Here is a 25,922-nt window from a genome sequence, read left to right on the forward strand (position 1 = left end):
GGTTCTTTTGCCATATAAAAGCTTTTAATATTTAAATGGCCAAGAAATGCTTCTGCATGTCCAATTGTGGCTACAGAAGTTACTCTTCCATGAAAAGTACATGTTTCCAGGAGTGTCTTGTAGGATTTTACTATTTTATTTTCCACATTTAAGTCTTTAATATATCTGGAATTAATTTTTCTATATAGGAGTCCATTTTTTTCCAGATAAAGAGCCAGTTGTGACAATATAATTAATGAGGCCAAACTTTCCCCACTACATTGAAAGATCACCTTTACGGCTAATCAAATTCTCATGTATTACACATCTAGACTCTAGAACGGGAATGTAGTTCTAGAATCTCCAACTTATTTGTGAATAACAGTGATTTGGTCATGGTGGCTTCATAGTATAGTCTGATATTTAGTAAAAATAAGTCTACTTTTATGATTTTTTTTGAGCATGCTTTACATATTTATTCTCAGATACGTGTAAATTCCATTTATATTTTAATATAACTTTATGCAACTTCCCCTTTCCTCCCAAAACATTCACCTATTGGGATTGAGTCTATGTGGAATCATATATATTCATATTAATTTTAGAAGAGTTGAATCTTTTATGATACTAAGTCTTCCCATACAAGAAAATAGTATGCTTTTCCATTTGTTCAATAAGACTTTTAAAAACGTAGGTACTGTAAACATTTTTCCTATGCAATGTATAATTTTAATTGCTTTTTTGAAAGAATTCTTACTTCCTTTGCATTTCTAGTGTCCATTGCTAGAGCAAAAAAAAAAAAAAAAGCTATTTATTGCTAGGCTAGAAAAAGGCTATTGATTTTTAAAATATATTTATCATTTATCTGGTCACTTTATCAAATTATCTTATAATTCGAGTATTTCTCTACTGGTATTTTTTGTTTGCTAGATAAACAATCATATATGGACATATTTACATTACCATATTTCTGTGAGCATATGTGTATAAGTACAGAAATTGTTCATTGTTTTCCCAATATTTGTAATCTTCTTTGCAGTTGCTGAAAATACGAAAACAATGAATTATACAGTGATGGCAGGCATCTTGATTAATTTCTTATTTTAAATGAAACCATTTCAGAATTTTACCATTTTGGGCAGCATGCTACTGGTTTTTGTAAATGGTCTGAATTCTGGTTAAATGGCTTTTTTCTATTCCTATTTTATTTAGAGTTCTTATTTTGGGAATAGCAGCTGAATTGCTTCAAACATTTTTGTAGCATCTGCTGATGGGATCACGTTTTTCTTATTTTATTGATATAGTGATATTTAGAAAGATGTTTAATTTCAAGCCTCCTGTATTCCTAAAATAAATCTCACTTTGTCACGAAATTTTTCTTTTAATATATTATTGAACTCCATTTGCCAATATTGTATGTAGAATTTTTGTATTTATGTTTATAAGTGAGACTGGCCTACAGTTTTCTTCCTCAAATGATGCTGGCTTAACAACAGGACTCATTTTCTGCAAGAGGTTAAATAATACTAGAGTGTTCTCTGCATTATAAAAGACATAAAATTTAGCTGAAATCCATTTGATCCTAGTAGCATTGGTCCTTCGTGGTATTTGTAGTCTCATTCTACCCACAAAACAAAATGAGCTGGGTACAGTGGCTCACGCCTGTAATCCCAGCACTCTGGGAGGCTGAGGCGGGCAGATCACCTGAGGTCAGGAGTTCAAGACCAGCCTGGCCATGGTGAAACCCGGTCTCTATTAAAAATACAAAAAATTAGCCGGGCGTGGTGGTGCGCGCCTGTAATCCTGGCTACTCGGGAGGCTGAGGCAGGAGAATCACTTGAACCTGGGAGGCGGAGGTTGCAGTGAGCCAAGATTGTGCCATTGCACTCCAGCCTGGGCAACAAGAGTGAAACTCTGTCTCAAAAAAAAAAAGAAAAAAGAAAAAAAAAGAAATTTAACTATGGATATAATGAAAATCTTCTGAGACAGCATTCATTCATTACTTAGGAAGAAGCCTGTTTGTTGTTGTTATTGTTGTTTTTGAGACAGAGTCTTGCTCTGTTGGCCAGGCTAGAGTGCAGTGGTGTGATCTCAGCTCACTGCAACTTCCGCCTCCCTGGTTCAAGCAATTGTCCTGTGTCGGCCTCCCAAGTAGCTGGGATTACAGGTGCACACTGTCACGCCCAGCTAATGTTTGTACTTTTAGTAGGGATGAGATTTCACCATGTTGGCCAGGCTGGTCTCGAACTCTTGACCTCAGGTGATCCATCTGCTTTGGCCTCCCAAAGTGCTGGGATTATAGGTGTGAGCCAATGCACCTGGCCTCAAGTTTGTTTTAATGCTATTAATTTGTTATGAAAATTAGTTTGAGAGGCCGAGTGTGGTGGCTCATGCTTGTAATCCCAGCACTTTGGGAGGCTGAGGCGGGTGGAACACAAGGTCAGGAGATTGAGACCATCCTGGCTAACACAGTGAAACCTCATCTCTACTAAAAATACAAAAAATTAGCCGGGCACGGTGGCGGGCGCCTGTAGTCCCAGCTACTTGGGAGGCTGAGGCAGGAGAATGGAGTGAACCTGGGAGGTGGAGCTTGCAGTGAGCCGAGATTGCGCCACTGCACTCCAGCCTGGGTGACAGAGCGAGACTCCATCTCAAAAAAAAAAAAGAAAATCAGTTTGAGAAACAATGACTTGCTACTTTAGCTGACTTGCAGAATCAAACAAAGAGTGCATTTAGAAGAAAAAGCAGGAGAGAAATACTGCATGAAGGAAATGACGGGAGAACCCAGCCCAGAGGAGGAGGGTCACTAGCAAATGCCTTCCACATCACAAATGTTCTCTTGCAGGCAGTCTCTAGAATGATCCTGGACTGGAAAAACTGCTAAATAGGGCATTTTTGGAGCAAGACTGGCAAAACTGGAATATGGATTAAGATGAATTCGATAATAGTATTAAATCCATGTTAAATGTTTCAGATTTGATCATTATCCTTTGGTTGTATAAGAGGAAGCTCTTGCTACTGTTGACTAAAGTGTTAAGCAGGAAAGGGACATGATGTTTGTAATACTCCACTGGGTCAGAAATAAATGCATTCACTAGTGTGTGCATGAGTGTAGGCATGTGTGCATGTGTACAAGTATGGAGAAAGATAACGCAACTGGGGGAAATGCAAGTTACTGTTCAATCTGGGTGAAGGGTAAATAGTAGTTCTTTGTATCTTTTTTGTAACTTTTCTCTAAATTTCTATTTATTTTATACAAATGTCACCAAAACAATTTTCATGGGGGCAAATCTCCATGTTCCCAAAAGGTTTGGCCCCTCCAGTATGAGCAAGTCCAGAGTCCAGTGGCGGATCCTTGAGTTCACTTGGCAGATCCTTGACCATTCCATCCCAACTGCCAGCACTCACTGGCAGCCCACTTCAATGCCTGCACCGTGGACTCTGCGGTAACCTAGGCCCTTTCACCTTGAAATACACTTTTCTATCACAGTGTACTCTCCCTATAGTTTAGGGGACAGAAAAACTGCATAAAATATAATCCCAACCCTAGGGTTGTGCATAACAATAACTAGAAAAGTTTGCGGCTCATGACTGTAATCCTGCCACTTTGGGAGGCCGAGGTGGGAGGATTGCTTGAGCCCAGGAGTTTGAGGCCAATCTGGGCAACATCGTGAGACCTCGTTTCCACAAAATTTTTTTTTTAATTAGCTGGCTGTGGTGGCACTTGCCCGTGGTCCCGGCTACTAAGGAGACTGAGGTGGGAGGATTGCTTGAGCCAGGGAGGTCAAGGATACAGTGAGCAGTGATGGCACCACTGCACTCCAGCCTGGGTGACAGAACAAGATCCAGTCTCACAAACAAAAAAAAAAAAAAAAACGCAAAAACTGCAATATGTCTGAGATACTCTCTGTTAATCTGGGGTGGGGCTCAGGAATCTGCATTTTTCAAATAAACCCTAGTTATTCTCCTGCAAATGGTCTGTGGGCCTTATTTTGACCAACACTGCCCTCTAGCCTGCCAGCATCTTATGTGTAGTAGGCACTCAATAAAATCTGTTGGATTCATTTGAATTGGCCAAGACTGCATGGAGCTAGGAAAAGAATCCAGCCCTCGTGCCCTGAGCATAAAAATCAGCCTAAAATCCACTCATGCTATAAGCAGGTGATATCTATATATCTATATATCTATATATCTATATCTATATATCTATATCTATATCTATATCTATATATCTATATATCGATATCTATATATCTATATATCTATATCTCTATATCTATATATCTCTATATCTATATATCTATATCTATACCTGTCCTTGGCTCTACAACAAAATCTCTCCTAGGTCTCAGCATTTTGTTTTAAAATAGGGATGTGGCATGTGTTTGTGTGAAGTGTCAACTCCATTGATACCTGACCCTTTCAAGCACTGAATAATCATGGAGCATTCTGCGTATTATCCCCAAATGGTTGCATAGCTTTAACCTATTCAAAATAGTTTCAGGAGGTACAGAGTTAGCAATCTGTGATCTCCCCTTAGTACACAAAGGGGAGGCCCTGGAGCCCCCATCCATGGGTAGGTAGTCAGAGTAGCTTTTTTTTTTAGCACAGAAGAGGAATGGACATCAATTCTGTCCTGTTCTTACCACTCCTAATCTTTGTCTTTTAGGGCATCAGTATCAGCAAGAAATGCGCTAGTGTACTTTGCAGCAAGTTAACACAGTTACTGACTCACCAACACAATTTCAACTCAAGATCTGGACCCAGTCCTCCTTGGAGGTGTCTGAATCCACACATTTGACCCTCTTAACCTGCAAGCTACACAGGGCCAGGGCAAACTACTGCATGCAGCATTTTACATCAGCACCCAGCACTGAGGTTATTCAATAAAGGGGGGTGAAAGCATGGAAGACTTAAATATGTAGCCGCCAATGGATTTATAGCACCATAGGTTTTATTATTGTATGTCTGGTAACTTCCATCTACATTTATTTATGATGGCTGCTTCAGAATGTAAATTCCCACGGAGCAGAGTTAGGATTGAAGGCAAGTGAGAAAACAACTAAAACAATGGGCCATTCTAGGGTCTCTAGAGTGCTCAGCTACAAGCCCCTTAGTTCTTCCTGCCAGTGAAACAAAAAGCAAGAAAGCTAAGCAGCTACTGAGCCATTTTAGGTACAGTTTATATTTATTTCTAGCTTCTGAATTCATCATAGTTATAAAAAGTAATAAAAAAGGAACTTGAAAATCATAAAAAATACCAGATGAGCTGATTACCATCCTCCACAGTAGCTGGAAGTCAGAATTCATTATTTTAGCTCTAACTGCAGGAGAAAATGTTCTTCCACAAGGTCAGATACCCTTTCAGGAAGGACAGAACGGACACCAGATCATGCACTGTATATTTGTATCTATGTTTAAGAATTCAGAACAAAAATAATGAAGTGGAATGAGTTTAGATGTAGTTCAGAAATTTGTACTTGAGCTAAAAACACGAAAGTGTTGCACAGGCATTTAGTAAGGGGGTAACAAGGGTCTATTATCAAGATATATGGGTTAATAATTTCATGGGGTTATTCAAGAATGATCTGCTATGATTGAAACCATGTGTGGAGAGTTTGGGCTTCTGCAGGATGTTTCACAGCAACAAAGGGCCCAAAGATGTATTTGTGCTGCCTGCTAAGTATACAGATGATTGACTTAGATATACTTCCCAGACATAAACAGTGAAGGAATGTCACTGAAGTTCTAAGTTCTGCATGCTATCAGATAGAGATGAAGAATGCTTACCACATTGTACAGGCCGATGCACCAACGTTCAAATAAAATCTGCCCAGAAAATCCATTAACAAAGGCGAACCAAAGCTGAAAGAGAAGAAAGTTCATGAAGTTTTATATCAATATTGACCTAAATGTTTCCATTCACTGAAGAAGTAGCGGGAATGTGGACCACCAGCTGGACACAGCTGCTAAGGAATCATGAGCCACAGGACTGCAGCAGTTGTTCCTTTATAAAACATAGATTCCCAATATCACAGAAATCCATTTTGGAAGGAAAATTTATATTTAAGGCATACATCTACTTTCAGAGATAATATGCACATGTTCATAGAAAAAGAGATTTAATTTGTATTTAATAGGTTTGGTATCAAAACTTTCTCATTGACTGGAGGAGTCTCAGCTTCACATTCTTGTTTTTCTCTAAAGTTGATTTGAGAAATATGACGTGTCTTTGCTGGACTTTCAAATAGATATAAATCATAAATTAAAAACAACAACAAAAAGCCCTCTGTTCTGTGTGTTCTGAGTTCATAAATTATTGACCCTTCTTAATCAGATGTCTACCACCTTGACCAAGGTCAAAACACAATCATATAAAAGAAATATGCTCAAATCATTTTTTGAAGTAATGAGAGATGTATAAATAAATAGATAAAATGTGGACTGTTATTCATGCCTTCAAGTAGTCTATGATTCTAACTGGTTAGGCAAGACTGATATAAAAACAACTACAGAGCCAAGTGCCAGGATATAATTAGCGTGCACGACAAGGGATAAAACACTGTCAGAGGCCGGGCACAGTGGCTCATGCCTGTAATCCCAGAACTCTGGGAAGCCGAGGTTGGCGGATCACCTGAGCACAGGAGTTCAAGACCAGCCTGGCCAACATGGTGAAACCCCATTTCTACTGAAAATACAAAAATTAGCGGAGTGTGTGGTGGCACGCGCCTGTAATCCCAGCTACTCTGGGGGCTGAGGCAGGAGAATCGCTTGAACCCGGGAGGTGGAGGTTGCAGTGAGCCAAGATCGCACCACTGCACTCCAGCCTGGGTGACAAGAGCAAGATTTCATCTCAAAAAAAAAAAAAACCCAAAAAAAAAAAAAAAAAAACCAAAAAACACTGTCAGAGAAAGAAAGATCACCCAGATGTAATCTGAATACACAGAGGCAGCAGGACTGGGGTGGAAGAAGGCCGAGTCACTGGGAGGACAGAAACCTGACTTAGAAGGAAGCAAACATGAAAATATGGAATTCAAAAAGTTGCTGCTGAATATTCAGCTACACTTATATGAGATGTGATTCCAATGATTGAGGGCAGACTTTAGAGTGTCCCATACAAATCACAGAATCAAGGTTAGCTATGTCACATCATACAGACAGAGACCGCTGCTGTGGTAGAACCTAACTGGCAACACAGAACAGACACCACGACAACCAGAGTTGAGGTCAGCTCTGGTACTGAAATTTTACTGAGGCAGATTTTTCAAAATCAGTTTCTTGACTCCACCAGACTATGTTTCTTGAAGCAGGAATTGTTCCCCATGTTGCTCTGTGCACTACTATATCCAGTATGATACTTGGTACAAACAGGGACTCACCAAGTCCCCGTGAGATCAAATTAAATGCCAATTCAAGTGCTAGATGAAGTTTTCCTTAAATACAGCTTTCACCTTTTCATTACCCTGTTCAAAAAACTACTAGGGCTCCCTCCTAAATCCAAGATAAACTTGCTGACTTTCAAAAATCCTTCCACACTTCTATTCACTCTTAATTTCTTTTTCCTTTAAAACTTTTTATTTTATTGTAAATGGACCCCTTATAACTGTATGTATTTATGGGGTACAAAGTGATATTAAAGTTTCCAAATTCAGTGTAGACTAATCAAGTCATGCTAACTAACATATCTATCACCTCAAATACTTATTTTGAGGGGGTGAGAATATTTGAAATTTACTCTTAGCAACTTCAAAATGTACAATGCACTATTATATTCACCACACTGCACAACAGATCTCAAAAAACCCCATACAACTTATTCCTCCTGTCTGAGACCTTGTACCCTTTGACCATCACCCCAATTCCTTCTATCCTCTGTCATCACCATTCTATGTAGGATCTGGTGCTCTCTCTCCTAGTCACTCAATTTCAACTACCCTTCCAAGAGGTCTGGCTATTCTCAGTGAAGAAATATTGGTGAAGAACTAAGAACCAGAGATTCATGCTGTGTTCTGTGCTTGGAAAATTCCTACATTTATTCAAATATTAACCATCCCTAAAACCACAATTTCAACCCCACTCTCTCCCTACCACTGGAGGTCTTGGCAATCAATACTTCAACCACACTTTTAGTGCAATGAGAGCCTAGATCCACATCGATTCAAACACATTAGTAAACTGTTTCAAGGGTTTTAAGTTAATTTTCCCGACTGTGCTATAATTCTGAGTTCTCCTATTCAAACAATTGACCAAAAAGATATCTAGTGAGTATTTTATTTTATTGCAAAATACAGTTAATGTGTTGTCTTGTTATCAACTAAAAATAGCAAAAATAAATAAAGATAGAAAAGAGCCTGGGCATAGTGACTTATGCCTGTAATCCCAGCACTTTGGGTGGCCAAGGGGGGAGAATTGCTTGAGCCCAGGAGTTCATTACCAGCCTGGGCAACATAGTGAGACCCTATCTCTACAAAAAATAAAAAGTTAGCTGGGTGTGGTGATGCACACCTCTGTAGTCCCAGCTACTCGGGAGGCTAAGGCAGGAGGATCTCTTGAGCCTAAAAGGTGGGCAGCTGCAGTGAGCTCTGATTGTGCCACTGCACTCCAACCTGGGCTTTGGAGTGAGACCCTGTCTCAAAATAAATAAATAAATAAATAAATAGCAAACACATGCACAATGAAACTATGAGTAGCTTTAATTAAAACTACAAATGATATACAATAGATGCAAACAAATATGATCAGATTAGACCAAATCAAGGGAGAATGCCCACAGCAGACAGAATCTACAGATTAAACCAAGTAAAAAAAGTTTTCAAAGAAATAGGTGAAACAACGCAAGAAATAGCCAAACCAACTCTAATTTAGAGGATAAAATAGATAAAATATAGAGGTCAGGGCAAGCAGTGGCAGAGGTTGAATCCTGGATGGATTCAACACAGGAGGCAAATTAAAGCTAAAGGGCAATATGCTCTTTCCCTCCTTTTTTTCAGGAATCAAGCAGAGAGGACAGCAGGGCACCATAGAAAATATAAATGACAATCAACTTGGCAGACACTGATCAAGTTTCAAGGTGAACTGAAAAGAAAAAACATGCAGAATCTTCCAAGAGAAACCTATAACACATGGAAATTTTCTGTAGGGCATACAGGCCTCCTCTCCCAAGGGAAAGAAAAAACAGCAAGGGAGGTGCTTATGATTGCAAAGTGATAGGAGACCAGAGCAGGAAGTGCTCCAAGACAACTTGGAATCCCCTTTCCCCCAGACATCTTCCAAAAATATTATAGAAAAGAGGCTATGACAAACACATATGAAATAATCTTTCCAGGAGAACAAGGCCACACGGCAGAAGAAAATCTCAAACATTCTTGGTGAGACTAAGAGAGCTAATGAAAAAGTGAATTTTCTTTGCAATGAAAGTTACAATAGGATGCCTAACATAGCAAAGAAAGAGACAAATAGGAAGAGGTCAATGTTATAGACTGAAGCTACCCTAAAGAGAAATGAAAGCCAGAATTGACACTACTAGCAGGGCACGGTGACTCACGTCTGTAATCCCAGCACTTTGGGAGGCCAAGGAGGGTGGATCACCTAAGGTCAGGAGTTTGACACCAGCCTAGTCCAACATGGTGAAATCCCATCTCTACTAAAAATACAAACATTAGCCAGGCATGGTGGTGCACACTTGTAATCCCAGCTCCTCAAAAGGCTGAGGCAGGAGAATCACTTGAACCTGGGAGGTGGAGGTTGCAGAGAGCCGAGATTGTGCCACTGCACCCCAGCCTGGATGACAGAGTGAGACTCTGACTCAAAAAAAAGAATTGACACTGCTGAAACCACATGTAGAGATAGGTAGTAAAGCTTGAGAAAACAATTCTCAGCAAAGGTCAGAAGACTTTAAAGATAAGCAAAAAATTCTGAAAAAGATGTACTTAAAAAAAAGAGGAAAATAGAAGTTAAAAAAATGTTCAAAGATATAACAGAAGAAAATTTTCTGAAATACTCTAATCAGCCAGTAGAGAGGGGATCCTTCATCCTAGGAAACAAAAAAAGCAACAGACACAGAAAGATCAATACCCACACATGTCCTGCTATACAAATTAATGAGTTTTAAGATTTTATAGGACCAATTCTTCAGTATATTCAGACAGAAAAAGTAACAAAGAGAAAAAAATCAAGGAGTCTTCCTACTTCTCTGTAGCAGTACACAATACCAAAAGAGAGTAAAAGATGTTTACAAGTCCTTAGGGAAATAAAGTGTCATAGGAAATTTAGTAAAAGATAGAAACCAAGGAAACATCAAAAGCTGAAAACTAACATAAAATGTGATGACAGAAGTAATATTAAACATGTGTGTTATATTAACAATAAAAAATAAAAGCTCAGGTGGGTAAAAAAATAAAATCCAAAATATATGCTACATATAAGAGAAACATGTCAAATGAACATGAAAAAGACACTCTATTCAAAAAAGATCAATTTCTTAGCTTGGATTTACAAAGCCCAACACACAATAAAAGTTAAGATGGATAAAAAAATAAAATCCAAAATATATGCTACATATAAGAGAAACATGCCAAATGAACGTGAAAAAGACACTCTATTCAAAAAAGATCAAATTTTTAGCTTGGATTTACAAAGCCCAACACAATCAGGCCCCCACCTATCTTTCTGACAACACTGCATCTCCTCCAGTCAGCTACAATGGCCTTCAATTGGTTCCTTGCAAGCACCAAGTACAGACCCAGTTTTATTATTTTGCACCTAAATATCAGCAATTATGTCAACAGCATTTGTTTAATAAGTCATCTTTATCCCACTTGTTTGAAATGTCCCTTATCACATGATAAATTACCATAGTATTTGGAAAAGAATATGTGGTATTCCAGTCTCTATATACTCAAATGAATTTCAGATGCCTTGAATATTTAAGCACAAAAAACAAAATTCTGAAAGCATTGGAAGAAAACATGAAAACCATTATTTTGCTGTATGTGAAAAATGACTCCTGTAAGACATTAAACTTAGAAATGAGGGACAAATTTGAAACTAATTAATTTCTATAAATAAAAATACTAACAAAGTTGAAAGAAAACCGATATTAAATAGTACACACATATTTGGAATATCTATGAAAACAAAGGCCCAATTTCTTCAATATATAAAGAGTTCTTACAAATCAGAAAGAAAACACCCTACAAGCTGCTAGAAAAATGGGCAAAGAGCATATGGAGTGTGATCACCGGGGGAAAAAAAGGCTTAGAAACACAGGAAATCTCATTTTTATTAAACATGTACACAAACGGATATAACTTTTTTTCTTATCAGTTGGGTAAAAATATAAAAGTCTGGTAAACTGGGGAAACAACACTGTAATACCCAGCTGGTGAGATAGCATTGTCTATAAATATGTTTAATTTAGTTTTCGTTTGAACAAGTGATTCTACTTGTAAGGATATACTCTAAATTATACCTTATAGCTGTAATCACATAATATTCAACACAAAAATATAATGGTATGGCATTATTTGGAAAACAATGCCACACCCTTATATATGGAAAACAAAGAATTAGAGCCTGCATGTATATTGATAGCTCGTTAAAGAAATTATGGCTCATCCTGTAATGAACTCTATGTAATTTTAAAAAGATTTAATTTTAAATATAAGTCCCCATGCAGTGCAATACAAGAATCTCACCGATCCATTAAAAATGAAAAAATAAGGGTAGTATTGAATGGCCATGACCGTGCAGAATAGATGCACATACTCATATATGCATGGCAGCTTTCTGGGAAACATAAGAGATCATTAATATTCATCATCTTTAGGTGGTAGAAGTGTTCTCTGGGGGAAAGAGGGAGACTTGCTTAACACATTCATGTTTTATTTATATAGCTGTTTCTAGCAGTAATTCTCAGCTAGGGGTGATTCTGCCTCTGAGGAGACATTTGACTGTATCTGGAAATTTTTTTTATTGTCACACCTTGGGGGAGGAGCCTACTGGCCTTGAGTGGACCAAAGATGCTGGCTGCTAAACCTCCTACAAGGCCCAGAAGAGCTCTCTACAGCAAAAAATTATATAGTCCAAAATGTCAATAATGCCACTGTTGAGAAACCCTAAAGAAATAAGTTTATTTGGTCAACCTGACACAAAACTTAGAAATCTTGTTTCTAACAGATGTTTGTTACCAACAAAATAATAACATGTGGCTGGTTGCATGAAGCCATGATTCTGCTTGTATGTATGGGGGCTTGGGTTTAGAAAGCTTCACTCTAATGAGTATTCATTCTGGATATGAATCTGTTACCTTCACAAATTTGGATCCTGAAAACAAACACATAACTTTGTAAATTACTAATGAGAAATTATTTCAAAGACTGAGTGAATTCGGTATAATCAAGACACCCAAGCTGTTGGAAACATATAGGGGGTAAAAATCTTAAGAAATCTAGCATCTCCTTCCCTGAACTGACTATGTTGACATTAACATTGTTCCAAGCAATACTGAGTCATGTAAAAAGTTTCATTCTTCATTTCATTTAACATTGTTGATTAGCTGAATGTTGGGGTATTTCCTCTAAGCAGCCAGTGTTCTGATTCTGTCCAAGTTGGCACTGGATTGGCCACATGTTTCTTCAAAGACTTTTGATATGTTTGTACTAATTTTTATCAGTTGCAGGTGCTGCAGCTTTTTGAGAAGCATAAACAAGCTCATTCTCAACATTTTCAATTCAATTTCAATCTGCATTCAAATAATCCATCATTAGATGATTGGACCTGTTTATTTCATCGAAACTATTTACTTGGTAGAGAAAAAGAAAACCCAAAGCCAACATAAACAAAACAAACAGACAAAAAAATCCACTTCTTAATTTTAAAATCTATGAGTTGGTTTTCTCTTACGTTGAAACGCTCAAACTTGATTTCATTTTGGCAAGATTTCCATAGGTGAAATGGGAAAAGTATGAGAACGCAGTGTATTTTTAAATATTTATACAAACGTACTTAGTTTTCATTTTATTTATTCATGAGACAGGTAAACGATGGCTCTCTGACACATTATAAAATCAGACTTTCACACTAGTAAGTCATATACAAATGTTAATTCATACACAAAAAAGACAGCACCACCCAATTCCTAAACATAAATGTCATTTTTGGTGGGCCACAAGTTCCCAGCTGTGTACACCAAACGCAGCGCCCTCAATACAAACAGACAGTCCGTCCCCCATCTGACATGCAGTTACTTGGATGGTGGCTTGCTTATAGCCACTAAATTTTACTCTTGGATTAACGGGAAAAAAGATTCCTCTGCCTTTAGTTTCTTGTTAACTAGGAATGCTGTTAAATGAATACAGTCAAAGCCCAGAGAGCCAGATCCCGGCAGGATAGCCTCAGACTTGGTGAGCTGGTAGGAAGACTTGCCAAGCACTGCTGGCTTGCCAAGCTCCTGGGGTCTTTGGTCCTCAAATGTAGTGTTGTTATGAGCAAACTGACCCAAACTTATTAAATGGCTTTTCCTTCTTGGAAAAAAGACCCTTCTTTGCTTTAACTGCTGCCTGACTGCCAAAAACGCAGTAACCGTCTTAGCTAATTGCACAGGCTCCTGTCTGGACGTCCCGCTGCCATCATCCAACCTTGGCGGGTTGTACCTGCCGCCACTCTCAGGCTCTCAGCTAACAGTCGACACTTAACAGACGACTACTTAATGCGGAAAAGGGATGACCCGTTCCTCTATTTACTCTGCTCTTTCAGGATCCCTGGTAGAGGACTGAAGTGAAAAAGTACCCTATGGAGGATAATGAGGTAAATTAACATATGATTTCTCACTGAAGTAGCAATAAGATCACGATCTACTAATTTGCATATCAGGTCTGGGCTGATAAACTCGCACCAAAGATATCTGTTTAAATGTCAAAATGCTTCAGTTTTTTTTTTTTTGAAATTTGATCTGGCCATATGTAGTAAGATAAAATATAAACATATACTTTGTCTAGAAATTCTATTTCTGGAAATCCACTTCTCATAAATGAAAGCACCAGTATATAAAAACCCATCTTGTTTTGCAGTATTGTTGGTAGCAGAAAACAAAATAGAAAGCACAGACAAAAAAAAACCAAAAAACCCTAAAGTTCTTCAGTAGGGGGTGATTGTAGCAAATCTATGAACTAGAAACACCTATCTTTTAAAACGTTAAATTTATAAGTATGGAAATGAAGGAATGCCCAAGAAATAGCATGAGATTGACAAAGGAAAAGGCAAAATAAATAAGTGGGTAAATAGGTAGGAAATCAAGGGAAAAACATCAGAAACGCTATTATAGAGCAGAGGTTGTCAGGAATAATAATAACAGTAACAGTAGTAAGACACCCTAGAGTATCTTTTTCTGTTCAATAAATTATGGGATGGAGTGGCCAGAATTAAATGGAGACCAGAGAGGATATTGTGATAATGACAGGGCCTCATCTATAAAATCTTTGGAGAATTTTCTGTTGCTGACTGAGTCTTGGGCAGATAAAATGCCAGCAGCAAACACCACATACTAATAACACTTCTACGGACTTTTCAAGGCAAACCAACAAAGTTACAAAATAATGCATAGGATCCATCTTTCTGTAAAACCACAACAAAAATGCCATATGTTTACATACATTTGTATGAGCGCAAAGAAAAGTACGGAAAGTTGACCAAACTGTTTCTATTGATTCCTGAGCAGCCATGGAGCCAGAAGAGGGGAACTTAGTTTTTCCTTATACATTTTTATTATCAGTATAACAAATAAGCATTACTTCAACTTCAGAGAATTATGTAGGAGAAGAGAACTTGCTCATCTTTATCACCACACCACGCTCATTTTTCTCTTAGAATTTGTCACATTCTGTAATTCTTATTGTATTGTTATCTGACCACTCCATGTGCTCAGAGATTATATTGATTCCACTCAATATTGTACACCTAGGATCTAGCACACGGGTGGGCACACAGTAGGTGCTCAATAAATGGATATATGCAGAATATTGATACTTAATGTTAAAGAGGAAAGCTCATCTAAAAGAGCGTTTTAAATAAGAAAACCACACACTGCAGAACTGTCGTTTCTGTTTTTGATGATGATACAGGCTAACGTGTATTTATTGCTTACTCTGTTCCAAGAACCTTGCAATACTCTAAATGAATTATCTAATTTAAATATCTTAACAATCCTAACAAAAGGTGTTATTCCATTTCACAAATGAGGAAATCGGGGCACGGAGAAGATTAAAGATATTATGGCTCATATCAAATAGGCGTTTAGTAGACTGCAGTGACTAGCAGTCAGTTCTACTTATTTAAAAGTAAGTAATTTTTAAAACATTTAAGTTAAGGCAATTCAGAATCAAATCAGTATTTATGGCTACTAACTTATTATATTACTGATACTTTAAGATTGTCACTTGAACAAAACACTTAACAACTATAAGCACATAAGCACACCAAAAAATTTATGAATTATCCAGATCTTTTTCCTTGAATGACAAGAGATCCTTTTAAGATTAGGGTATAAGCTGTTTGAAAAGCAAGCTTTAAAAATCTTCCCCATTTTGTACAACAAAATGCAACCACTCCAGTTTGAAATATTATCTGGCAATATTTTGAGTGAAAATATTGCAATCTTTTGCTAATATGGTTGAGACTGACCTAGCAGACAATCAGAAATAATCTTCTCATCTTTCATTATCCAAATTCCTTGAATAGAAAATAACACAAATTAAATACTAATGGAAAATCTAGGTTATGTTTAAAAGGACTTGAGGCTGGGTACAGTGGCTCCTGCCTATAATCCCAGCACTTTGGGAGGCTGAAGCAGCAGGACTGCTTGAGCCCAGGAGTTTGAGATCAGCCTGGGCAACAGAGTGAGACCCCGACTCTATAAAAATTTTTTCGAAAATTAGCTGGACATGGTGGCACATGCCTGTAGTCCCAGTTACCTAGGAGCCTGAGGTGGGAAGGTTGCTTGAGCCAGAGAGGTTGAGGCTGCAGCGAGCCATGATCGTGCACAGACTCCATGACATCATAGCTCAAAAACAAAAAACAAAACAAGAAAAAGAAAAAAGAATAAAAGGACTTGAATTTTAATCTTGAGAGTATAAAATAGAAATTATTACATGCAAATAAGTGTAGCAGATGATGTACACACATACCTTTTTTACTTTAGTCTGGCATTTTCTTTTCCATTAAAATCCCAACTAATGCAAGAAAGTTGAATCTTAGAGCTCAAAGTCACAAAAGTTAGTAAAAAGAAGTCTGGTAAACGTTTAAAAATTTTCTTTAATTACTCATTTCTCAGCGTTATAAAATGTCTCTGCTTCTGCAAAACTACATGCTTACTCTATGGAACATCAGGTAAACACAAAATCGTGTTTTCCCCCATAAAAGACCGTAATACCGACCAGATGGGGTATGCACAATTAAATTGATTTTTAATAAGAAATTCTTGGCACAATAGAACATAATCGCTCCAAATTGTGTCAAGGACTTCGTAAATTTTTTTTATAGTTCAAGGCTTAGACTCTTCCGTCCAAATCCTGAGCTGGCTTGCTAGGGGACCGAATAGCTCTCGAGACCAGTAAAGAAATAATGAGCCTTTCATCTGGAGGTCACTGGTTAGGATCTGCTATCGTTCATTAATGACACAGCTGTTTCCAACCTCCTGGTGTTGGAACAGTGGCAGGGGGTTTATTATGGAAGGGGTAGCAGAAATATGTATAAGATCACTTCATTTATGGACAGGATCTATGGCAAATATTTGAGAACATGTGTTTTATAACCAATAAAGTCACACTCTTAACTTATTGACAGTAAGATTTAGTGCCTGGCAGCACAGACTAGGATCATCAGAAGAGAAATCTAACGCTATCCCTCCATTCCCATCAGCCACAGTGAGCCTGTGGCCTGGGCAAGGTGTGAACTTGCGTTGTGTCTTATTTTCCGGTTCTGGAAAGTAGTGTGAAAGGTCTGTCTACTCTCCCAGAGGAGGGTTATAAGGAAAGAATCACATATATATATATATATATTTTAAAAATTCAGTTACTGAACTGTTTACTGAGGTCCTGCTTCAAGTTTTGCTCTGTGCTATGGGTAGGAGTTGCAAAGGTGAGACACCATCTCTGTCCAACAATTCACTCTGTTTGCGGACAGGCATGGGATGTATCTGAGGTGCAGAAAAGTTCTTTGGGAACACAGGAGAGGGAGAAACAGGTTCTGTCTGGAGGAGTGAGCACAACTTTTCCAAATGTGGGGGCCACTTGGGCTGGGTCTTGAAGTATCAGATTCCATTCATCAACTGGGTGCGGGGAGAAGGGGCAGTGAAAGTAGAGAGCACAACTTGTAGAAAAGCCTAGCAGGTGTGAACTGCCAGGTGGCTGGAACAAGGAAAATGAAGTGAGAGAAGAGGGCTGGATTCAGACCGTGAAGGACACTAGACAGGAATTCTCCAAATACATGAGCAGCTGTGCACACATTCTCTAAGAGAAATCTAAAGATCCATGTATCTACAAATCTCAAAAACTATCTCAATATGTTTTATGTCCTTTTTGGTATGGTAAAATACACAGAACACATACAATTTACCATTTTAACCATTTTCAAGTGTGTAGTTCAGTGGTATTAAAAACATTTACCTTGATGTGTACCCATCACCATCATCCATCTCCAGGACTTTTTCATCACTCCAAACTGAAATTCTGTATTAATGGTATTAATTAAACCATTAAACTCTGTATTAATGAGTATTACACGACTCTCTTCTCCCCACGGTCCCTATTCTGCCTCTATGAAATTATACAATATTTGTCCTTGTCTGTGTAGCTTGTATCTCTTAACATAAAGTTTTATTCATCCATGTTGTAGCATGTATCAGGACTTCATTATTTTTAAAGCTAAATAACATGCCATTGTATGTACATAGCACACTTTGTTTATTCATTCACCCATACATGGACATTTGGGTTGTTTCCACTTTTTGGCTACTGTGAATAATGCTGCTATGAACAGTGGTATAAAAACATGGGTTCGGCCGGGCGCGGTGGCTCACGCCTATAATCCCAGCACTTTGGGAGGCCGAGGTGGGTGGATCACGAGGTCAGGAGATCGAGACCACGGTGAAACCCCGTCTCTACTAAAAATACAAAAAATTAGCCGGGCGTGGTGGCGGGCGCCTGTAGTCCCAGCTACTCGGAGAGGCTGAGGCAGGAGAATGGCGTGAACCCGGGAGGCGGAGCTTGCAGTGAGCCGAGATCGCGCCACTGCACTCCAGCCTGGGCGACAGAGCGAGACTCCATCTCAAAAAAACAAAAAAACAAAAAAACAAAAAAAAACCCATGCGTTCACTCCTTGCTTTCGATTCTTTGGGATACATACACAGAAGTAGAATTGTTGGATGATATAGTAATTCTACGTTTAACTTCTTGGAGGTACAGCCATACTATCTTTCAAGTGGCTAAACCATTTTACTTTCCCACCAGCAATGCACAAGAGTTTCAACTTATCTACATCCTCAGTAACTCTTTTTTGTTTTCTATTGATAATAGACATCCTAATGGGTATGAAGCGGTATCTCAATGTAGCTTTGAATTACATTTCCTTAATCATTAGTGATGTTGAGCACCTTTTCATATGCTTATTGGATATTTGTATATCTTCTTTGGAGAAATGTCTACTCAAGTCTTTCGCCCATTTTTGATTGGTTTTTTGCTGTTGTGTTTAGGAGTTCTTTAGATATTTTGGATATTAATCTCTTATCGGATATATGATTTGCAAATATTTTCTCCCATTCCATAGGTTGCCTTTTCACTCTGTTGATAGAATCTTTTGAAGGGCAAAAATGTTTAATTTTGATGAAGTCCAATTTATCTATTTTTTGTTGTTGTTGCCTATATTTTTGGTGTTCAAGTAAATGTTGCCAAATTCAATGTCATGAAACTGTCCCCTTATGTCTTCTTCTAAGAGTTTTATTGTTTTAGGTCTTACATTTAGGTCTTTGATTCATTTGGAGTTAATTTTTTTTTTTTTTTTTTTGAAACAAGGTCTCACTCTGCCACCCAGGCTGGAATGCAGTGGTGTATTCATGGCCTGCTGCAGCCTCAACCTCCCCAGGACTCAGGTGATCCTCCCACCTCAGCACCCCACTCATCCCCACGAGTAGCTGGGACTACAGGAATGTGCCACTACAACTGGCTAATTTTTGTATTTTTATTTGGTAGAGATGGCATTTCACCACATTGCCCAGGCTGGTCGCAAATTCCTTGGCTGAAGTGATCCACCTGCCCTGGCCTCCCAAAGTGCTGGAATTACAGGTGTGAGCCACTGCGTCCATCCTGAATTATTTTTTTCATATGGTGTTAAGTAAGGGTCCAACTTCATTGTTTTGCATCTGGATATCCAGTTTTCCTAGCCTCATTTGTTGAAAGGACTTTTTTTTTTAATTGAATACTCTCGGCACTCTTGTTGAAAATCATTTAATTACATATTCCAGGGTTTACCTCTGGGCTCTCTATTCTATTCCATTGGGTCTACGTATCTGTCTTTATGGTAACACACACTGTTTTGACTACTGTAGCTCTGTAGTAAGTTCTGAAATCAGGAAATGTTAAGTCCTCCAAATAGATTGTTCTGGCTATTTGGGGATCCACTGGGATTCCATATGAAGTTTAGAATAGGTTTTCCTGTTTTTGCAAAAAATGTCACTGGGATTTTGAGTCTACAGACTCAATGCAATCTCTACATATTTGTGTTTAGGTAACATCTAAAATTTTTAATGATAAGGATAAATAGTTGTAAAAGATAATTTCTGGCATATTATAAATATTAAAACTATAAAATAAGTTTACATCACTTTTTAATGTGGCTAATGGATTCTAAATACCACAGACATTCATCACAACCCACTTTTAAAAAGACATTAACAAGCACTTAATGTGTGTGCGTGTGTGTGTGTGAGCATATGAAGAGATTCATTATAAGGAATTGATTCACGCAATTAGAAAGGTGGGCAGGTCCCAAGATCTGCAGAGGGAGTCTGTAAGCTGGAGACCCAGAAAAAGCTGATGTTTCAGTTCCAGTCTGAAGGCAGGGAAAAAAGCTGATGTACCAGTTTGAAGGCAGCCAGGCAGGAGGACTTTTACTCACAGGAGGGTCAGTCTTCTGCTCTCTTCAGGCCCTCAGCTGGTGGGATGAGGCCCACCCACATTAGGGAGGGCAATCTGCTGTCCTCAGTCTCCCTATTTAGATGTTAAGCTCATCCAAAAGCATCCTCACAGAAACACCCAGAATAATGTTGACCAAATATCTGGGCATCCCACGGCTCGGTAAAGTTCATATAACATTAACCATCACAGGGTACTGGGGGACACATAGCTAGAACCTCAACTCTGGAAATGCTTCCATGATCTCCCCACCTCCACAAGATTCCATTCAGTGTCCTTTCTCTGTTCCCACAGCCTCATCACAGGCCATATTATATCATATCATCATATCATATACCATATCATCATATATCATACCATATCATATATCATATCATCAGATCATATCACCATATCATATCATACCATCATATATCATATATCATATCATATCATATCATATCATATCATATCATATCATACCATATATCATAATCCTGGCTGGCTTGCCTGTCTCTCCCACTGGACTGTGAACTCCCTGATGTCTTTGCAGTGCCCTTAAGACATTACTCTGGAGTCAGACCAACTGGCTAACATCCTGGCTCTCCTACTCTTAGCTGTATACTTAAGGAACTTTCTTTTTTTTTATTTTAAGTTCTGGGGTACATGTGCAGGATGTGCAGGTTTGTTACATAGGTAAACATGTGCTATGGTGGTTTGCTGCACCTGTCAACCCATTACCTAGGCATTAAGTCCAGCGTGCCTTAGCTATTTTTCCTGATGCTCTCCCTCCCCAGCCCCCACAGGCCCCAGTGTGTGGTGTTCCCCTCCCTATGTCTACGTGTTCACATTGTTCAGCTCCCCATGTGGTGTTTGGTCTTCTGTTTCTGAGTTAGTTTGCTGAGGATAATGGCTTCCAGCTCCATCCATGTCCCTGCAAAGGACATGATTGCATTCCTTTCTATGGCTGCACAGTATTCTATGGTGTATATGTACCACATTTTCTTTAGCATTCTATCATTGATGGGCATTTGGGTTGATTCCATGTCTTTGCTAGTGTGAATAGAAAGAAGCATTTCTTGAACAGTCAAAAATTTTGTATCATTCCTTCTACCTTGAACTCGTTTTCCATTCCACTTGACACATATAGTTTTGAGATAATTTAATGTAGTTTTGTTTATTTTATTGATCACTTGTTATACTTTACAGAAATGGTAAATGGAAATCAAACTTAATTTTGTTTTAATTTCTATTCCTATTGCTCATTTCTATAGATCTCAGTCCTGAGAAATCTATTAATAGTTCACATATTTAAAAGAATGTAAGGCTTCATTACAGCAAGAGCCATCAATACTTTAGATTTCTTCTGAATCACATGCCAAAAATAATATGGTGCTCTATTGCAAAGTTATTTGAAATCTTCTATCTGCTGACATTGTGATTAGGTCATTTCCTAAATTTTCTATGAAGCAAAGAAACAGAAACCACTGACTTGTGAAAATAGTTGTTAATTAGTCACAAGAATCATTTACTTTCTTAACTTCTGAGAAGTATATCTAGAGGTATACCAAGAAGTTTCAAATGACCTTGAATTATCCCTGCTATGGTCTCATTTAGATTTATCTTTTTTCACTCAATATACTCAGCAAAGTTTGAGGAAAGTAAAAATGTTTCATTTGTAATAGCCTCTTTCTACTTCATTGCCATTTGATAAAATAGTTTTCTCTTATCACACACGGCTAAGTTTGCTCACATTGTATTCTTTGTGAAAAAGGTTCTCTCCAACATATCACAGTCACTGTGTCACATGCCTTAAGTGCTCTTTCAAACCCTAAAGTTGCAGATTTAGCTCATTCAAGTTTTGGAAAATTTTTGCCACACTCTGACAACACCTCTGTCTTCACTTTCTAACCAATCAGTTAAATCAGAAAAAAAGACTCTGATTTCATATTTCAACTACAATGCACATGTTAATAAACATGCCATGATGACTCTTTTGCTTCTGAGCTTCCACTCATAGACACAGATGGATCTGATGAACAGTCTGGCCATGACCTTGGTGTCTCCACGATATCAGGTGCAGCTGCCTCCCATGCTTCTCACTGGCAGTTTCTTTGGACTTTGGCTCACGAGCAAGGTATCGCTGACCATTGTGTATGGTGAGAGGGTGGGTTGTACAGCTGAATAGATACTGTCTCAACTCCGTGACAGAAGATAAATGTCCTATCAGGGTCCAGATATAATAAACATAGGAAGTCTTTTCTTTTTTTTTTTTTTTCCACTAAGTGTTGTCTCATTGGTTTGTATCCCTAAGATTTTTTGTATGATGGTGCATACACCACAGTAAGACTTGAAGAGGTGAGATGTATTCCTTCCTTTTGTAAACTGGGAAATGTGGGCTCTGGAGAGGGATGTGGGGAGGGAGGGCCCAGAGTACCAAGGAAGTGGACCACTATGAATGGACTCTCGTGGAAAGTTCATCTGTCCTTAGGAATACTTTCTGCTCTCCAATCTGGAGAGCAGAACTGGAAACACAGGGCAACTACATCAAGGTAGTGGGGCGGGGGGTAGCATGATTCACTGACAGTTTTTGTAAGTCTAACCTAACCACTGACTTGTGAAAGTATTTGTTAATTACTTGTTAGGTAATTGTTAATTACCTACGGAAATGTTTAGGAGCAGGCTGGAGCATCAGGAGAGGCAGGAATCCCAGATGGGCCAGGAACAGTGGTACATGCCTTTAATCCCAGCTACTTGGGAGGCTGAGACAGGAAGATCACTTGAGGCCAGGAGTTTGAGACCAGTTGGGATTAATCTTGAAGAAAGATCCTGAGAGGTCCCGGCTGATGGACCTGATATAGGGTGGCAGCAAAGAATGACTCCAGGCATTTTCTGATAGGAGACAGGAGAGATGGCAACAAACACAACCAAAGGTGAAGCTCAGGAGGGAGAGTGCCAAGTGGTAGATGAATGTATTTTGGGGGCATGTTTCCCTGTGGGCTCTCCAGGGAAAAACCCAGAGCACAAGGCTGATGCTCAGGGGAGAGTTTCTGATAAGAAAAATGTTTGTAAAATTGGTGAATATGCTATAACCACAGCAGTAGAAGTCTCCAGCAAGGGAACCTATGTAAGGAGGCAAGAGGAAATCCATGGTGGGCCTCTGGGTGACAGCATCACTTAAAGGTCAAGGGCAAGGACAGAAGCAAAGAAAAGGCACTTTGCAATACATTTCATAAATGGTACCTAAAGTTTATGGCTCCTCTATCTTAACCCTAAGTAAGTATTTATTCTGGGACAGAGACTTCATCAGACATGACTGGCCACAATCAGGAAGCATGACCTCCTCCAGAGCCATTGCTGAGAATGGCAGTGGGGAAGAGGTTACAGAAGAGGTCAAGCTGGCTCAATAGTCCTGTCTGTCCAACAGATCAAAAATGACATGAGACAAACAAAGCCCAACCTGTGCTGCCCATGGTAAAAGCACTCTCCTCCTTGGCCCTTTGTCCCAGCTGTTAGACCCCACGATCCCAACTATCAGTTTCTGGCACTCAGAAGTGGCAGCTTCCTCAAGGGCCCCACACTAGGAGCTGCTGCAAAAGGCTTAGCACTAAGACCCCTGCAAGGACAGGAATGGGAGACAGCACCAGGAGCCCCACCTCTCAGTCAGCACCATGTGTCCCTCCCAGGCCTCAGAAAGCTGCAGGTGGATGATGCTGGTGTGTTCAGCTCACAGTTTCACAAGGAAAACCATTCTTGAATACTTGTTCCTTTCTCCTTCCCCTTTCTCTTTGCTCTCAACTTTTATTTTCAGAAGGAACAAGCAATATTGCCTTTAAAAATTCCTAGTAATCAAGCTACTATCATGGTCATTTTATTGTTTATGCTTAATTATGACATTATTAATATTCAGAAAATACCATAATTTATTGAAAAATTGTCTATTGTAAGTGTACTTTTATGACTTCAGAACAGTAGCTGAACAATCAAGAGAAATATTTTTCAATCCTGCTGAAAAGCCTAAGAATACTAATATAGATAGGGAATCAGCAACTGCTGAAGGCAATAATTACAGCATGGAATGTGTTTTATGAGGAGTAAAATCCTCAAAATATATTTTATTGCTGCAGATGCTTGTATACATTAGACTTTCACTAAATAGGCTAATGTCTGATTTAACCTGAACATATGACACAATCATGAACACCTGGAAAAGAAATCCACAGCTAATTCCATGGAAGGTCCTCTTAATTATCATCCAAGTATGAATAAATATAATAGTTAAAATACAATATTCTTTGTATTTGCACAGTGTAAAATCCCTTTCCACAACAGAATTTAAAGGAGATGGATAGTGCTTTTCATTATCTACATTTGCTAACAAGTTTGGTCTCTATTGTTTTCATAACAACAGAAATTCTATTGTTTTCTGGAAATTCTTCCAGGAAAGGAAAATAAAAGAGATAAGCCATGAAAAAAACTCTCACATTTTATCACAGGGTCAAATTACTGTGAACATATGTTAATTTTACTAGCATCTGAAATGTATTAGCCATTCAGTATTTCAATATTTGCATTATTAGATGGATGTTAAATGATGTAATTAAGAAATAAAAGAGCTAATTAAAGAAAGACTGAACACACCCATTGTGGCTTTTAAGAGAAGTTTTCACAAGAAAGAACATAGAGAAAACAGAGATGAGTGAGAGAACAAAAGAAAACATTAAATAAATTTTATTTCATATCCTCAAAGAGATAGGAGAAGATATTACATCTGTAAACCAAGATCAGAATGCTTGCAGGGAAAAAAAAGACATAAAAAAGCACTTGAAAATTAAAAAGAGAGAAAAATGTGGCTTATAAAAACCCAATCCTCAATAGAGGACCTAGAAGATAAGTCACGGAAATATCCAAGACAGTAAAAGGATAAGACTAGAATGTAAACCCAGAAGGTTAAATATATGACTACGTTGTAGAGAGACAGAATGTAGAAAATGCAAAGGAGGATATTACCAAAAAATAATAGAAGAAAAATTTCCCAGACTAAAGGAAACCAGTCTTTAGATTGAAAGCGCATTAAGAAAAGGATATCCACAAAAACACATATCTTTGTAAATTTCAGAACACTAAACATAAAGAGAAAATAGAATCTAAATGCCAAAGATGGAGAATCAAAATTGCATTGAGTTTCCAATCAACCAAATCAAAATTGCATTGAGTTTCCAATCAACCAGAAGTAAGCTAAACAACACATAGCATTCTGACAGAAAAAGAATTTCAGCCTAGAATTTTATACCCAGCTAATCTACCAAACAAATATAATCAAAGGATAAAGATATTCTGGCTGTCCAATGTCTCAGAAATATACTGCTGATGTAACAGTAAGAATCTATTGATACATATGCTTCAGGAATGTGAGTGAGGAAACTAAGAATAAGGAAAACAAGGAATCCAGGAAATGGTGCCCTCCTGGAGAGCATCAAAGAGAAGTGAAGTTCAGCAGCAAGCAGAGCCTAGACAGCAAGCAGTCCAGATGGGAACTGGAGGAGAGGGTGCTTCAGAAGGAAGGGGAAGGGGGACAAGAGACTCAGGAAAACATACTATAATGGAACATCTGGAGAGTGTTAAACAAATGTGGGATGCGGTTAGAGTAAAAGACAAAAAGAAAGGCCATTAGAAACTACAGAGAAAATTGAAACCTGAACAAGAAAGAAAAAATAATCATACTTCTTAGCCCTACAATGAACATTATTTACATAATTTAAAGAGGTTATCATGAATCCC

At 38.3% G+C, this 25,922-nt stretch overlaps 1 protein-coding gene across 2 annotated transcripts in view; it reads right to left on the minus strand.

The window, feature by feature from the left end:
• ATP8A2 (ATPase phospholipid transporting 8A2) overlaps nucleotides 1-25,922 on the minus strand; it is a 713,978-nt gene that overhangs the window by 204,576 nt on the left and 483,480 nt on the right. For both annotated transcript variants that reach the window (XM_032150616.2, XM_032150617.2), the window contains exon 28: nucleotides 5,770-5,844. In XM_032150616.2, the coding sequence (XP_032006507.1) occupies nucleotides 5,770-5,844 (75 nt within the window). The remainder of the gene's footprint in view (nucleotides 1-5,769; nucleotides 5,845-25,922) is intronic.

The sequence above is a fragment of the Hylobates moloch genome, unplaced genomic scaffold (assembly GCF_009828535.3).
Source record: "Hylobates moloch isolate HMO894 unplaced genomic scaffold, HMol_V3 SCAFFOLD_4, whole genome shotgun sequence".
NCBI classification, from domain to species: domain Eukaryota; kingdom Metazoa; phylum Chordata; class Mammalia; order Primates; family Hylobatidae; genus Hylobates; species Hylobates moloch.